General features: G+C 44.9%; 1 protein-coding gene across 6 annotated transcripts; it reads left to right on the top strand.

Moving 5' to 3' along the window:
* Positions 1-755: 755 nt before the first annotated feature.
* On the top strand, positions 756-15,410 carry LOC111201283 (probable protein phosphatase 2C 46). Of its 6 annotated transcripts, none has more exons than XM_048775887.1 (6): positions 866-1,202; positions 1,260-1,402; positions 13,793-14,065; positions 14,147-14,514; positions 14,623-14,859; positions 14,949-15,410. In XM_048775887.1, the coding sequence occupies exons 2-6, from the start codon at positions 1,357-1,359 to the stop codon at positions 15,171-15,173; spliced, it is 1,149 nt and encodes a 382-aa protein (XP_048631844.1). In that variant the 5' UTR covers positions 866-1,202; positions 1,260-1,356; the 3' UTR covers positions 15,174-15,410. The 6 variants fall into 6 exon arrangements, with proteins under 6 accessions (XP_048631840.1, XP_048631838.1, XP_048631835.1 ...); XM_048775892.1 differs by having other exon boundaries at positions 880-1,202; positions 1,324-1,402; XM_048775890.1 differs by having other exon boundaries at positions 880-1,202; positions 1,276-1,402.
* The last annotated feature ends 1,214 nt before the right edge of the window (positions 15,411-16,624 follow it).

Below are 16,624 nucleotides of genomic sequence, written 5' to 3'. Positions count from 1 at the left end.
TTATTTATTCCGGAGAAAGAACAATATTGTCGAGCAAAAATTAGACACGGATCTTTATCCAAAAAAATGAAATAAAACGAATCTAATGTTTCAATTTTATCCGGTATATTTGAAAGGTCCGAAATGACCAGTTCTTTAGGAGGGATAGACAAAAATCCATTGGAGCTATTTCGTTATATAGAGAGTGAGTGTCAAGCCTGGTTCAACATAAACGAGATGGTGCCACCTATTCCACAAGATCATTGTATTAAAGAACCTTAAGTCTTGAGCTTGGGTAATATATGCATGATAAATAGGTCATGAACATCTATGGTATAATTCAGTTAGTGTGGATGGGTTTAGATGGATAGTTCTGGAAAGTTCAACTTATGGAGACACGAAGTTATCCACAGCGAAAGTCTGCTTTGCATTCAGTTCGAAACATACGATAGGCGATAGAGAGTATGCTCCAGCACTCGACATATCAGAATTTTGGAATGAATTTTAAGGATTTCATAGCCATAATTAAAGAGTCCCATGTTTAATCAAACTTTGCAATATAATTAGAGAAGATATGTTTTTCGAATGTCAAGATCATTCATATTCTAGGAATGCAAAATCAGATTTTAGAATATTTAACTAAGACTGTGAGGTCTTTCTATAAGGATCTATGTTTTATTAGTTGTTTTATTCTGGCATAATTATCTATACTTATTAAAATTCGAGTAATAAAATAGTTTTTAGTTGCGAAAAAAAAAACGGTAGCAACGGAAAAGAAAAGTTAATAGTGGCCGTAAGTGAAAAGTAATAGAAAGATAGAGGACCATAATGCAAAAGAAAAAAGGCCAGAAAAAGTCAATATGAAGAAAAGGAAGGGTTAGGTGTAGAAAATCTGATCCAGTGATCAGGATTGGATTGTCCGTCTGTCTCTGGTTACAAGCAGTGGAGCCCTTTCCCTTCTCCTTCTCCTTTTCTTTCGTGAGAGAGAGGCTCGTCTCGACGACACACACCCCCAAGTCCTTCTTCTTCTTACTTCATTATTTGGATCTGATTCGGATCTATCTCTCTCACTCTCACTCTCTCTCTCTCTCTCTCAGATCTCCATCGTCCTCTTGTAAGCTTCATCAGACTTCTGATCTCTTGTTACTACAAAACCCTAAATCTCTTTGTCTAGATTAAGATTGCTTTCGATTGGCAGCTTTAGTTGTGCAGAAGAATCTCAGGTACCCCACTTGTCGAATTTTGATAAAAGTTTTGATTTTTTATTCATACCCTTTTAGCTCTATTGAATTGCAGATCCATAAAGCTAAATCCTTTCTACTTGTTTGACATATGTGGAGGAAGAGGAAAGAGGGTTTCTCTTTGATGACATGAGGGATGTTAGCTACGTTAATGAAACTACTGAGTGCTTGTCTCTGGCCTTCTTCCTGTTGTTTCCATATCCGGTCGGTGATGTAATATTTATAAATGATGTAAAGGGGTGGAGATTTTCGTATTAATAGTCAAGAATAAACAAGCTCGGTCAATTACAAGAACTAAAGATGCTCGTCTAAACAGTTCGTCTAAACAAATATCTTTCTATTTTATGGTTTGAGGTCGTCTGGGCCGAGCTCGCCTAATGGTCGAGGTCGTCCAAGACTGTCTGTGATGAAGAGGCGATGCTCTCCTTTTCTGTACTTTCTGTACTTTTCTGTACTTTTCTGAGCGTCCTTTCAATGATTCTGACGTCTTCTATTTATAATGACGTACGTTTTGTCTTCTAGCGAAATCATCAATTGTTGCTTAACGGGCCGAGCCTGATTTTGGGCTTAGCTCTTAATGGACTGGTGCTAAGCCCATCTCCAACAATTGCCCCCCCCCCACAGTTCGCCAAGTGTTGAATCTTGGTGAATTCTTCTGGAATCTTCTGTCTGAGAAAATCAGGTCGGGCTCGGGAATTGTCAGGAAATAGGGCAACACTTTTTTCCTTTCCTATATAAGTGATGGTTGGGTCTCTTATTTTTTGTTCTTGTCCCCCATTTGGAAGCAAGGTAAAATTTTTTTGCTCCTTTTATTATTTGTGTGTGGTCATTTGCCTTCTTTATTTATTATATTTTCTTTCTTGGTTCCTCCTTGCCGACATATCTTTCTTCTTCCCCTTTTTTTATTTTATTTTTTCTTTTTTAAAAAAAAGCAAAACAAATCTTGTTGTTTGTCGTGAAGAGGTCCGTGCGAGAAGAAGGTTGTGGGGTTGAGCTCGTCTTCACTCTTCTCCTCCCTTTTGTCTTTATTTTTTTTTTAAAAAAAAAGGAACAAATCTGGTTTTGTTGTGAGGAGGTTCGTGAGAGAAGAAAGACTGTGGGGTTGAGCTCGTCTTTACTCTTCTCTTCCCTTTTTTTTTTTTTTAAAAAGGGAACAAATCTGGTTTTGTTTGTTTATCGTGAGGAGGTCTTGTGGGAGAAGAGAGGCTGTGGGGTTGAGCTTGTGTTCCTAGCTCGTCGACGGCGAATCTGAGCATGCCAATGACGGGTCCGAGCTTGCCGACGGCGAGTCTGAGCTCGCCTCCTGTCGTCCCGAGCTTGCCAATGGTGGATCCGAGCTTGCCGCCTGATGTTCCAAGTTTGTTAATGCCGGCTCCGAGCTCGTCGACAGCGGTTTCGAGCTCGTTTCCTGTTGCTTTGAACCCGTTAATGGTGGCTCCAAGCTTGCCTCTTGATGTCCCTAGCTCGTCGACGGCGAATCTGAGCATGCCAATGACGGGTCCGAGCTTGCCGACGGCGAGTCTGAGCTCGCCTCCTGTCGTCTCGAGCTTGTCAATGGTGGATCCGAGCTTACCGACGGCGAGTCTGAGCTCGCCTCCTGTCGTCCCGAGCTTGCCAATGGTGGGTCTGAGCTTGCCGACGGCGCATCTGAGTTTGTTAATGGCGACTCCGAGCTCGTCGACGGTGGTTTCGAGCTCGTCTCCTGTTGTTACTTCGGGTTCGTTGTTAGTGAAAGATTGTGGTCGAGATGCGGAGGGCACGAGCTTGCCATTGGTGGGGTCGAGCTCGGCTTTTGTTTTGAGTTCGCCAGTTCCTAGCTCGTTCCTAGGTTCGAGCTTGTCGCTTAATGTTCCGAGCTTGCCATTATCGATGAAGCCGTGTCATGGTGAGGTGGGGCTGAGTTCGTCGTCTTTTGGTTCCAGCTCGTCTCTTGTTCCAAACTTATCTTCTGTTGTATCAAGCATGCCTTCGGGTGGGAAGGTTGCTTGTGAGCAGCTGTCTTTGTTAGTTCGTAAGATGGAGCTTGCTGATGGCCGCAAGTCGTGGTCGGAGATTGCCGAATCTGTCATTGCTGTTGAGTTAAGTACTCTTACTGGGAGTGAAGCAGAAGACAGGGTAAGCGCGAGTTTGATCGAGGAAGGGACCGGGTTTCTTTTTGATGAGCATGGGACTAATTTAGCGGTGGAGCCTGGTGTTGAGGGATCGGGGTTGGTTTTAACAACACCTCTTATTGTCCCTAGTTCGTCATCTTTGACGAAGAAGACTATGTTAGAAACCATCCAGGAGCATGAGCAGATGCGGCTGGCGAACTTTTCCCAAACTAAGGAGTCGTCGTCGGAAACTACAAGTTCCTCTGATGATGATAGTTCGTACTCGAGTTCTCGTAGTGAGAAGTCTGTGGATAGTGCTGGTGTTGCTGGTGAATATGATGACGTTTCTGAAGATGATAAACGAGATGATGACGTTGAAAGTGTTGGTGTTGAGGATGATGGTGATTTCAGTGGTGAATGTGATGATTCTAGTGATGAGCAGGATAGTTTTAGTGGTGAGCAAAGCGGTGTTAGTGGTAGTCTAGGAGTCATTGTTGGAGATGGGCTTAGCACCAGTCCATTAAGAGCTAAGCCCAAAATCAGGCTCGGCCCGTTAAGCAACAATTGATGATTTCGCTAGAAGACAAAACGTACGTCATTATAAATAGAAGACGTCAGAATCATTGAAAGGACGCTCAGAAAAGTACAGAAAAGTACAGAAAGTACAGAAAAGGAGAGCATCGCCTCTTCATCACAGACAGTCTTGGACGACCTCGACCATTAGGCGAGCTCGGCCCAGACGACCTCAAACCATAAAATAGAAAGATATTTGTTTAGACGAACTGTTTAGACGAGCATCTTTAGTTCTTGTAATTGACCGAGCTTGTTTATTCTTGACTATTAATACGAAAATCTCCACCCCTTTACATCATTTATAAATATTACATCACCGACCGGATATGGAAACAACAATTGGCGCCCACCGTGGGGCAGGGGATTCTTCTTCACCTCAAGACAGCTCGGCGGTCACAGAACCCACATCGCAACAAGACATTCCGATCTCGGCAACCACTGACCATCCTGGAGCGACTAGCGCACAACTAGCTGCAATGACAATCTCGGACCATACAGCCAACATCTCGACACTAGTGGCGACGACATCAGAGAAGCCATCAATGTTGGCAACCTCGGACCATCAAGCCAACACCTCAACCCAACCATCTATGGTTACGACCTCAGCCCTACCAGCAGCAGTTACAATCTCACATCATCCAGCCGGCACCATGTCTAACACGAGAACGACGTACTCCACCCAGCCGGACATCTCCATGATCTTTCAAACACTTCTCGGTAGGATTGATGAGCTCGCTCGAGGAACGAATTCTCGTTTGGACGACCTCGCGCATTCTCAGATTATTTGCAACAACCGCATCAACGAACTCCAGTCTGTCGAGAATGGCGCACCAAGATCACAACAAGTTGAGATCACTCCACGACTCCAGCGTGTTCTTTTCAACGATGTACCAACACCAGCGACCGGTTCAGGACAGCACCGATCAACCCAAGCCAATGATCTACATGCACCAATCGCAAGTTCTGGACAACAACATCAGACTCATATGAATGAATCTTCAGCACCAATCATCGACTCCAGACATCAGCGCCCAAACAACAACACTACCTCCCTGCAGATCACCAACAGGGAAACCCAACACAGAGACGACGACATTGAAGAAATGAGGGCTCAGCTGCAAAACATGAACTCCAAAGTCCATCAGGCAACCAGCGCAGCACCAGAGATCGATCGTGTACTTCGCGAGACCCAGAATACACCTTTTACAACTCGTCTCCTTAGTATTCCTGTCCGACACCAGAAGAACAAAATCAAACTCCCGACTTACAACGGAACATCTGATCCAAGAGAATACCTCACTGCTTTCAGTATCGCAACAGGAAGAGCCAATTTTTCACCAGAAGAACGCGACGCCGGTCTCTGTCAATTGTTTGTGGAAAATTTAAGCGGACTCGCCCTCGGTTGGTTCTCACGCCTCGAAGCTCATTCTATCGACGACTACAATCAACTCTCAACGGCTTTCCTCAAACACTACTCGCTGTTTATCCAACAGAATGCAACTAATGCCGACTTATGGACCCTAGCCCAAGAACCTACGGAGACACTACGCTCGTACATCGAAAAATTCAGAGCCATAGTCTCTCGCATCACCGTACTCGACGAAGCAGCAGTCCTCGCACTCCGAAATGGTCTTTGGCACGAATCACCATTCCGAGAAGAGCTCATGAAGTATAAACCACAGACTCTGGACGATGCACTCCATCGGGCTATCACTTTCATCGAAATTGAAGAAGATAAAGCTGCATTCAGCAAAAAACACGCAGCCGCCAAAAAATCATCTTCAAAGGACAAAGAGCCTGACGAATACAACGAGCCTAGACAGCATTATGACAAAGCGTACAGAGATGGAAAGAGCAGAAAAGCATCCAATTATCAAATCAGCGACCAACCATCCAGTCGCTCCACAGGAAAGCAGGCTCGCAACAGTCAAGGATCAGAAGATGCCCAGGCATATTGCAGCTACCATAAATCTAAGACCCACAATACAGAAGAATGTCGCCATCTACAGGAGTGGTTGTTGAACAAGTACCGCAATGATCGAGATTCATCATCTAAAGACCAGCAAAACGACAAGGCACCAAAAAATGAAGGTGAACGTTTTCGACAAGTCAAAGAAGAACGTGATCGCCAACACGGACAGAAACGCCCTAACGAGCAAACAAACGCAGACACAGAGGCTCACAAGCGCGCACGCGACGACCGAAACAATGAGCAAAAACGTGAAAGAACTCCCCCACCTCGACGTGTAATTAATGTGATCATGGGAGGTCTCCAGACTTGCAAAGATTCAGTCCGATCAATCAAAGAATACGAGCGTAAAACATTCACCTCGCAGAAATGGGGAAGCATCAGTCACATCGACGATAAACCAAAAGATGGCTATGAAATCAGTTTCACAGAAGAAGATACCAAGGGACTAGACACGCCACACAACGACCCCCTCGTCGTTGAACTCAGGATAGGTGACTGCGAAGTCACACGCGTACTAGTCGACACTGGAAGTTCAGTTGATTTAATCTTTTCAAAGACCCTTCAACGGATGGACGTCAAAGATTACGAGTTGAAACCCTGTAAAAGACCACTCACAAGTTTCGCCGGAGATACAACAATGACGATCGGAACAGTCAAGCTACCAGTCTACGTAGCAGGAATCACCAAAATCGTTAAATTTGTGGTTATCGAGAGCCCTGCCATTTACAACGCCATACTCGGCACCCCATGGATACATTCAATGAAAGCAGTTCCGTCTACGTACCATCAGTGCATCAAGTTTCCCACTACATCAGGAACCTACACCCTCAAAGGAAATCAACGTCTCTCACGCACATGTTTTGTCACCGAGCATAAATTAAGAAAATCGTCAAGAACATGTTTGATAGCTAGACAAGGCGACGAGCAAGAAATTGCAGACGACCACGCCCGCGAACTTGTGATACAAGTCAACATCGACAAAAGCGACCCAGAACGATGCGTCGGAATCGGAGCAGACCTAAAAAATGATCTCAAAGACCAACTTATCAGCTTCCTTGAATCCAACGCCTCAACCTTCGCCTGGACAACCGAGGACATGCCCGGGATCGACCCATCTGTCACTTGCCATGAGTTAAACGTAGACCCCATATTCAAACCAGTCAGGCAAAAAAGGCGCAAGCTCGGCCTAGAGCGCGCCAAAGCTGTAAACGACGAAGTTGAACGTTTGACAAATGCAGGATCTATCACAGAGGTTAGGTACCCAGAGTGGCTCGCTAACCCTGTCGTCGTAAAAAAGAAAAATGGAAAATGGCGTGTGTGCGTCGACTTTACCGACCTCAACAAAGCATGTCCCAAAGATAGCTTCCCACTCCCTCACATTGACCGGATAGTCGAAGCAACTGCAGGGAACGAGCTCCTATCTTTCATGGATGCCTTTTCAGGATACAATCAAATTATGATGCATCCAGATGATAGGGAAAAAACCGCGTTCATCACCGATCGAGGAACATACTGTTACAAAGTCATGCCCTTTGGACTCAAGAATGCCGGCGCAACCTATCAACGCTTAGTGAACCGAATGTTTGCCGAACAGCTCGGCGACACCATGGAAGTTTACATCGACGACATGCTCGTCAAATCCCTCACTGCCAACGACCACATCAAACATTTAACGACTTGTTTTGAAAGCCTCAACAAATACAATATGAAGCTCAATCCGACCAAATGCACTTTCGCCGTCACATCCGGAGAATTTCTCGGATATATTGTCACCAAAAGAGGAATCGAAGCAAACCCACGAAAAATCACGGCCATTGCGGAACTCCCATCTCCAAAAAACACGAGAGAAGTCCAACGATTGACAGGACGCATTGCCGCACTCAACAGATTCATCTCGCGCTCGACAGACAAATGCCTTCCATTCTACCAACTTCTACGACACAACAAACGTTTCGAGTGGGATGCAAAATGCGAAGAAGCTTTCCAACAGCTAAAGCAATATTTATCCACACCACCGATTCTGGCCAAACCCGAAGACGGGGAAGTTTTATACTTATACATATCAGTCTCCGCATGCGCTGTGAGCAGCGTTCTGGTTCGCGAAGACCGTGGGGAGCAGCGTCCAATCTTCTACACCAGCAAGGTTCTCGACAACGCCGAAACAAGATACTCACCACTCGAAAAACTCGCCTACGCCGTAGTTGTCGCAGCACGTAAACTCAGGCCGTATTTTCAATCCCACACAATCCACGTTCTGACTAACCATCCGCTTCGATTGATCCTCCACAGTCCAAGTCAATCAGGACGAATGGCAAAATGGGCAGTCGAGCTCAGCGAGTACGACGTCGAGTTCAAAAGCAGAACATGTGCAAAGTCCCAGGTGTTAGCAGATTTTTTGACCGAGCTACCTCCTTCCCAATACGACGACGATCTAAACACCAAGAATTGGTGTCTCTACGTCGACGGCTCATCTTCACGAAATGGATCAGGTGTTGGAATACGACTCATATCTCCTACCAGTGAGATCATCGAGCAGTCTTTTCGCCTCGCTTTCCCAGCTTCCAATAACGAAGCTGAATACGAAGCTCTCATCGCTGGTCTCCGTCTTGCAAAAGCGGTTGGTGCGAACAAGATAGAAACTTTCTGCGACTCTCAGCTCGTCGCCAACCAATTCAGCGGTGAATACGAAACGAGAAATGACCGAATGAATGCTTACTTACAGGTCGTCCAAAAACTGTCCCAGGATTTCACCAACTTCACCCTCACCAAGATTCCCCGAAGCGACAATTCCTCCGCCGACGCTCTCGCTGCTTTAGCATCAACCTCCGATCCTTCGCTCAGAAGAATGATTCCAGTGGAAAGCATCGATAAACCGAGTATCGAATTAGCCATGGGAGTCAACATCATAGATGACCTCGACGAAGAGATGGACGACACCAACGAGATGAACGAACCTACACCCGAAGAAGAAATTGTGGATTCAATCGATTGGCGCGACGAAATCAAATTCTACATTACCGAGGGAACAACACCAGACAACCGCTGGGCCGCACGACGCTTGAAAGCTCGATGCGCACACTATGTCATGAACGACAACGTCCTCTTCAGATGGAGTTCGACCAAAGCATTACTGCGGTGCATACATGGTCAAGAAGTTAGATGGGTCCTCGAAGAGACACACGAAGGCGCAGGTGGTAATCATTCAGGAGGACGAGCCTTAGCCATTAAAATCAAGCGACACGGACATTTCTGGCCAACAATGGTCGCAGATTGCGAAAAATTTGTATCCAAGTGCGAAAAATGCCAGCGCCATGCCCCTATGATTCATCTACCAACGGAGCTCCTCTCAACCACTACGTCACCATATCCATTTATGAGATGGGCAATGGACATTGTTGGCCCAATGCCACCATCGAAACAAAAGCGCTATCTCCTGATCATGACTGATTACTTTACCAAATGGGTCGAGGCTGAATCTTATGCAACTATACGCGCCCTCGATGTTCAGAAATTTGTCTGGAAAAACATCATCTGCCGCCACGGTCTCCCATACGAAATCGTCACCGATAATGGTTCTCAATTCATCTCAGCGACTTTCGAAAATTTCTGCGCTTTGTGGAAAATCAGGTTAAGTAAATCTACACCAAGAAACCCTCAGGGAAACGGACAAGCTGAAGCCACAAACAAAACAATCCTCGATGGAATCAAAAAACGTCTGGAAGAAAAGAAAGGTGTTTGGGCCGACGAACTCGACGGTGTTCTCTGGTCACACCGCACAACACCACGTCGTTCCACGGGTATGACACCGTTTTCCCTATCCCATGGAATGGAGGCAATGTCACCAGCCGAAGTCAGCATCCCAAGCCTCCGTCAGCTCACACTCACCGAAAATGAAGAGCTCAACAACTCAATGATGATCGACCATTTAGACCAAGTTGAAGAAAAACGGGACCAAGCTCTCCTCCGCGTTCAAAACTATCAAAATCTGGCCGCTCGATATTATAACAAGAGAGTCAAGGGAAGGTTCTTTCAAATGAATGACCTCGTCCTTCGCAAAGTCTTCGAAAACACTCGCGAGTGGAAAGCAGGGAAACTCGGTGCGAACTGGGAAGGCCCATATCTGATTTCGAAAATCATCAAACCAGGTGTCTATGAACTCACCGAAATGAGCGGAGAGAAGGTTCCAAGATCATGGAACTCCTTGAATCTCAAGCGATTTTACTACTAAAGAAATCTACGAAGACCGGTGCACCCCTGATATACTAAAAATAAGACCCCAGGAGGATCCACCCCTTTTAATTCAAGCATTTACTTTCTTCGTAAAGGTGAACTACGGTCGGCTTGATCCCCGCCTGTGGGGTACGTAGGCAACCTCTCTCGAGGCTCAGCTAGTTCTAAAAAAAAAATTATATAAAGTCTATCTAAGGAGGCACAAGCAAGAAGACCGGCGCGCACTTGATGTACCAAAAATAAGACTTCAGGAGGATCCACCCTTTTTAATTCAAGCATTTACTTTTCTTGTAAAGGTGAACTACGATCGGCTTGATCCCCGCCTGTGGGGTACGTAGGCAACCTCTCACGAGGCTCAGCTAGTTCTATAAAAAAAATTATATATTTTTCAAACAAATATCAGGATACGACCATCACTCACAGCGCCAAGAAAAGAAAAAGAAAAAAAAAACATACGAGATCCATTCTCAGTGTTGCGGCTCCGCGCTCACACTCAACCAAATTTGCAAAATAAAAATACGAGATCTGTTCTCAAGTGCTGCAGTTCCGCGCTCACACTTACTCAAATTTGCAAAATAAAAATACGAGATCTGTTCTCAGTGCTGCAGCTCCGCGCTCACACTTCAATCAAATTTGCAAATTAAAAATACGAGATCCGTTCTCAGTGCTGCAGCTCCATGCTCACACTTAATCAAATTTGCAAAATAAAAAATACGAGATCCGTTCTCAGTACTGCAGCTCCGCGCTCACACTTCAATCAAATTTGCAAAAAAATAAATAAATAGAGATCCGTTCTCAAAACGCCAGCCCTACAACATCTCAACGATCAAAGCCGTGCAAAGAAGAATAAAAACAAACATGAAGAATTCAAGCATCATATAAAAGAAGACCAACATCCATATCCGAAAGAGATCAACATGATCAAAACATAACAACCAAAGTCTAAAAAAAAGGGGAGGAGCAGCAAAATAAAAGATAGCAGCAGCCACGCAGGGCCTTGACGATCACAAGAACCAAACTACGGACGGGAAGGAACCTGACCTTCACGCCTCACAGCCGAAGACGCAGCACCAGCACGCTCAGCCACACGACGACGACTTGCTTCTTCACGACGACGATTTTCCTCCCTCCCTCTTGCCTTAGCAGCATCTTCAACCCCCGCAGCAAGAGTCGGATGAACAGGAGAGAGCGGACGAGTAAAATCAAAGGAAGGGATATCAGCCAGTTCCTTGGGTTCAAACTCAACACAAACAACCGAGTTTGCCTTCTCCTTCCTCCGGACCAATTCATTCTCAAGATGCTTAACCTTACCATCAGGAATATTTATGGCCTCTTTCTTCCAAGTTTTGGCAGCATCAAGCACTGCCATGATCTGATTCACTCCATACATAGATGTGCGAACAACCTTCTGATTATCCACATACCTCCGCACCTTTTCCATACGGGAATTGAAAGTAGCAAGCACGTCATCATGTCTCATTACTGCCCTGCGATACCTCCTGCCCGCCACTTCCTTTTCCTTCTTAAAACGCTCCAAGTCGGCCGTTTGACGTTTCTTCACCCGCCCAGCTTCCAAAGCTATCTTTGCAGTAAGTTTTTCAACTTCTTCCAACGCATCTGAAGACACTTTCTTCTCAGCCTCATACTTGCCGCGCAGAGCTGCCATTTCCTCGGAACTGTCAACCTTATCCTTAATAGAAACAAGCTCGGTCCGAGGTCAATTGTTTCCTCGGATGGTTGGTCGCTGATTTGATAATTGGATGCTTTTCTGCTCTTTCCATCTCTGTACGCTTTGTCATAATGCTGTCTAGGCTCGTTGTATTCGTCAGGCTCTTTGTCCTTTGAAGATGATTTTTTGGCGGCTGCGTGTTTTTTGCTGAATGCAGCTTTATCTTCTTCAATTTCGATGAAAGTGATAGCCCGATGGAGTGCATCGTCCAGAGTCTGTGGTTTATACTTCATGAGCTCTTCTCGGAATGGTGATTCGTGCCAAAGACCATTTCGGAGTGCGAGGACTGCTGCTTCGTCGAGTACGGTGATGCGAGAGACTATGGCTCTGAATTTTTCGATGTACGAGCGTAGTGTCTCCGTAGGTTCTTGGGCTAGGGTCCATAAGTCGGCATTAGTTGCATTCTGTTGGATAAACAGCGAGTAGTGTTTGAGGAAAGCCGTTGAGAGTTGATTGTAGTCGTCGATAGAATGAGCTTCGAGGCGTGAGAACCAACCGAGGGCGAGTCCGCTTAAATTTTCCACAAACAATTGACAGAGACCGGCGTCGCGTTCTTCTGGTGAAAAATTGGCTCTTCCTGTTGCGATACTGAAAGCAGTGAGGTATTCTCTTGGATCAGATGTTCCGTTGTAAGTCGGGAGTTTGATTTTGTTCTTCTGGTGTCGGACAGGAATACTAAGGAGACGAGTTGTAAAAGGTGTATTCTGGGTCTCGCGAAGTACACGATCGATCTCTGGTGCTGCGCTGGTTGCCTGATGGACTTTGGAGTTCATGTTTTGCAGCTGAGCCCTCATTTCTTCAATGTCGTCGTCTCTGTGTTGGGTTTCCCTGTTGGTGATCTGCAGGGAGGTAGTGTTGTTGTTTGGGCGCTGATGTCTGGAGTCGATGATTGGTGCTGAAGATTCATTCATATGAGTCTGATGTTGTTGTCCAGAACTTGCGATTGGTGCATGTAGATCATTGGCTTGGGTTGATCGGTGCTGTCCTGAACCGGTCGCTGGTGTTGGTACATCGTTGAAAAGAACACGCTGGAGTCGTGGAGTGATCTCAACTTGTTGTGATCTTGGTGCGCCATTCTCGACAGACTGGAGTTCGTTGATGCGGTTGTTGCAAATAATCTGAGAATGCGCGAGGTCGTCCAAACGAGAATTCGTTCCTCGAGCGAGCTCATCAATCCTACCGAGAAGTGTTTGAAAGATCATGGAGATGTCCGGCTGGGTGGAGTACGTCGTTCTCGTGTTAGACATGGTGCCGGCTGGATGATGTGAGATTGTAACTGCTGCTGGTAGGGCTGAGGTCGTAACCATAGATGGTTGGGTTGAGGTGTTGGCTTGATGGTCCGAGGTTGCCAACATTGATGGCTTCTCTGATGTCGTCGCCACTAGTGTCGAGATGTTGGCTGTATGGTCCGAGATTGTCATTGCAGCTAGTTGTGCGCTAGTCGCTCCAGGATGGTCAGTGGTTGCCGAGATCGGAATGTCTTGTTGCGATGTGGGTTCTGTGACCGCCGAGCTGTCTTGAGGTGAAGAAGAATCCCCTGCCCCACGGTGGGCGCCAATTGTTGTTTCCATATCCGGTCGGTGATGTAATATTTATAAATGATGTAAAGGGGTGGAGATTTTCGTATTAATAGTCAAGAATAAACAAGCTCGGTCAATTACAAGAACTAAAGATGCTCGTCTAAACAGTTCGTCTAAACAAATATCTTTCTATTTTATGGTTTGAGGTCGTCTGGGCCGAGCTCGCCTAATGGTCGAGGTCGTCCAAGACTGTCTGTGATGAAGAGGCGATGCTCTCCTTTTCTGTACTTTCTGTACTTTTCTGTACTTTTCTGAGCGTCCTTTCAATGATTCTGACGTCTTCTATTTATAATGACGTACGTTTTGTCTTCTAGCGAAATCATCAATTGTTGCTTAACGGGCCGAGCCTGATTTTGGGCTTAGCTCTTAATGGACTGGTGCTAAGCCCATCTCCAACACTTCCTCCTCTGGCAAGTCCTCTGATTCTTCTTCTGCTGGGAGACAAGATGGGTTGCTCTGGTACAAAGACTCTGGTCACCACCTGCTTGGTGAGTTCTCTATGGCCGTTGTTCAGGCCAACAATCTCCTTGAGGATCAGAGCCAACTTGAGTCTGGCCCTCTGAGTACACTTGATTCTGGTCCTTACGGAACTTTTGTTGGAGTATATGACGGTCACGGCGGCCCTGAGACCTCACGCTTTGTCAACGATCATCTCTTTCAACATTTGAAGAGTGAGCAACTGAACTGAATCGTTTGTATTTTGCTTATTGGACCCACCTCATTGAAACTCTAATCTTTTGTTGAATCTGTAGGATTTGCAGCAGAGGAAGCCTGTATGTCGATGGATGTAATTAGAAAGGCCTACGAGGCGACTGAAGAAGGGTTTCTAGGGGTTGTGACAAAGCAGTGGCCGGTGAAGCCACAGATTGCAGCTGTTGGGTCTTGCTGCTTGGTGGGTGTCATATGCGGAGGGATGCTCTACATCGCTAACGTTGGGGATTCCCGTGCAGTTCTTGGAAGGGCTGTGAAGGCCACAGGCGAGGTTATTGCGCTTCAGCTCTCAGCGGAGCATAATGTGAGCATAGAGTCTGTTAGACAGGAAATGCACTCCTTACATCCAGATGACTCGCATATTGTTGTGTTAAAGCACAATGTGTGGCGCGTTAAGGGGCTTATTCAGGTACGTTTCTCAATCTTATTTGTAATTAATTCAGATTTTAGTCTCAATAGACTCAGCTTGTGCATGTTCCTCCATTAGACTTAGATATGTTTTTTTGATCCTTTGCAGATATCAAGATCCATAGGCGACGTGTATCTTAAGAAGGCGGAGTTCAACAGGGAACCATTGTACACAAAGTATAGACTCCGCGAGCCGATGAAGAGGCCAATCTTGAGTGGGGAACCGTCGATTACAGAGCATGAGATCCAACCACATGATCAGTTTCTGATATTTGCTTCAGACGGGCTATGGGAACAGATGAGCAACCAAGAAGCTGTTGACATCGTTCAGAACCACCCACGAAACGTGCGCTTGACACTTTTCTCCCTCCCTAGTAGAAAACTTATAACAAAACCAAATATTGACTATGTCCTATGCTGTGTGAATGAACGCAGGGGATAGCACGTAGACTGGTGAAGATGGCACTGCAAGCTGCAGCAAAGAAAAGAGAAATGAGATATACTGATCTGAAGAAGATAGAGAGAGGCGTGAGGAGGCATTTCCACGATGACATCACTGTCGTGGTCATCTTCCTTGATAACAATGTGATGAGCTCTGCCAAAGGAGGATCCTCTGTTTCTATCAGAGGCGGCGGTATGACTTTCCCCAAGAAACTCTAAAAGTTACTTCCTCCTCCTTTTTTAGATTCCCAATCTTTTGTAGCTACGTATGAAAATGTTTTACTCTTTGTTGTTTGTATAAGAATGTATAATTGTAACGTGAAAGCCACACTCTACTGACGTTTGGAAACTCAATTCCAGTAATCATTTAATTTTTATTTATTCAGCAAACTTTGTGTAATGAAGGATGTAATTGTTGTTGATGGTGAATGAATGTAGTTGGCCTTTCTTATGTCATACATTTTGTATTGTAATAGTTATCTATACAGAGGAGTGTTTGATAGTGATTTACCTTCAAGTGTGTAATGTAATGTTTATGACAGGAGAGCTTCATCAGAAATTCAAAATACCTATGTCCTCGTTGCATTCTGTTTGATAGTGATTTTTGCATTCTGTTTCTGACTTTTTCTTAGTTTTTAAAACAAGTGTCTCATGACTCTCATCACCTTAGTTTTCACTTGTTAACAGGCTTGAAGTTTATTTGATAATTAATAATTTACAATGCAATCCACGCCATCTTTAATGTAAACCTTGCTGGAGACGGAAGTGTCTGTTGCCGTTGAGAAAATAGTAAACATTCCACGCCATTATATGACTACCATAAGACGCCATGCATGTTGCACGTTTTTGTCAATTTACTCTGAAAGTACTTATTCAAAATCTTAATTGTTTCTGATTCTTACTTTTCCATCCAGGGTAATTCAACAAAGGAGGCTGACCCTAAGTTGAAGACTTGATGCTTATATCTGAACTCAAAATAAAGTAGTGAGGATTTTAAGTGTGATTTGCAGAAACCTAGTCAACACTGTAGATCATATTTTGCAGCCATGTAGAGACTAGAGAGAAAGGTTGAACTCAAACGTGAGTATTATTATAATTTAATTTCTTTACATATTATTTTCCCATTTAGTTGCTTAGTGTTATTTTAATGAGACACTGATATTAAAGAAAGAATGAAGCATGTTGATAATCTGTCTGTAGAGCAAGAGATCTGGTACAGTTAAGAGTTTTGATATATTTTGAAAGTATTTAAGAAATATATTTGGGTAAAAAGAGAGGTAACGTGTGTTGTGCATGAATTTATGGCAATGGTGGTGGACCGGAGAAGGTTAATGCAGCCAGAGAGAAGTAAATACATATGGGTGTGCAATAGTTCTTCGCTTCCCACCCATACTAACCAGACAAAAAAAAAGAATCTGGTTTTTACTAAGCTCTGGTGTTACAATGTGGCATTAAAAGGTTTCACTTGAGAATCTTCAATGGGGAGAGAGAGAGAGAGAGAGCGGTCATTAGGGTTCATGACTGGCTTGAGGTTTTCAAAAGCAGAAAGATAGAGAGAGAGAAAGCAGTAAGACCATTAATAGTTGCAGGCGGCCAGTGTCCCCATCTCCTTCTGCGAGATTCCCTCATATTTATTATAGAGAGCATCTTCGATGTTGTTTTAACTTCTT

Source organism: Brassica napus, chromosome A1 (assembly GCF_020379485.1).
Source record: "Brassica napus cultivar Da-Ae chromosome A1, Da-Ae, whole genome shotgun sequence".
In the NCBI taxonomy this organism is placed as follows: Eukaryota; Viridiplantae; Streptophyta; class Magnoliopsida; order Brassicales; family Brassicaceae; genus Brassica; species Brassica napus.
Note: the sequence above shows the minus strand (reverse complement) of the source record. Positions and strands in the feature narration are given on the sequence as shown.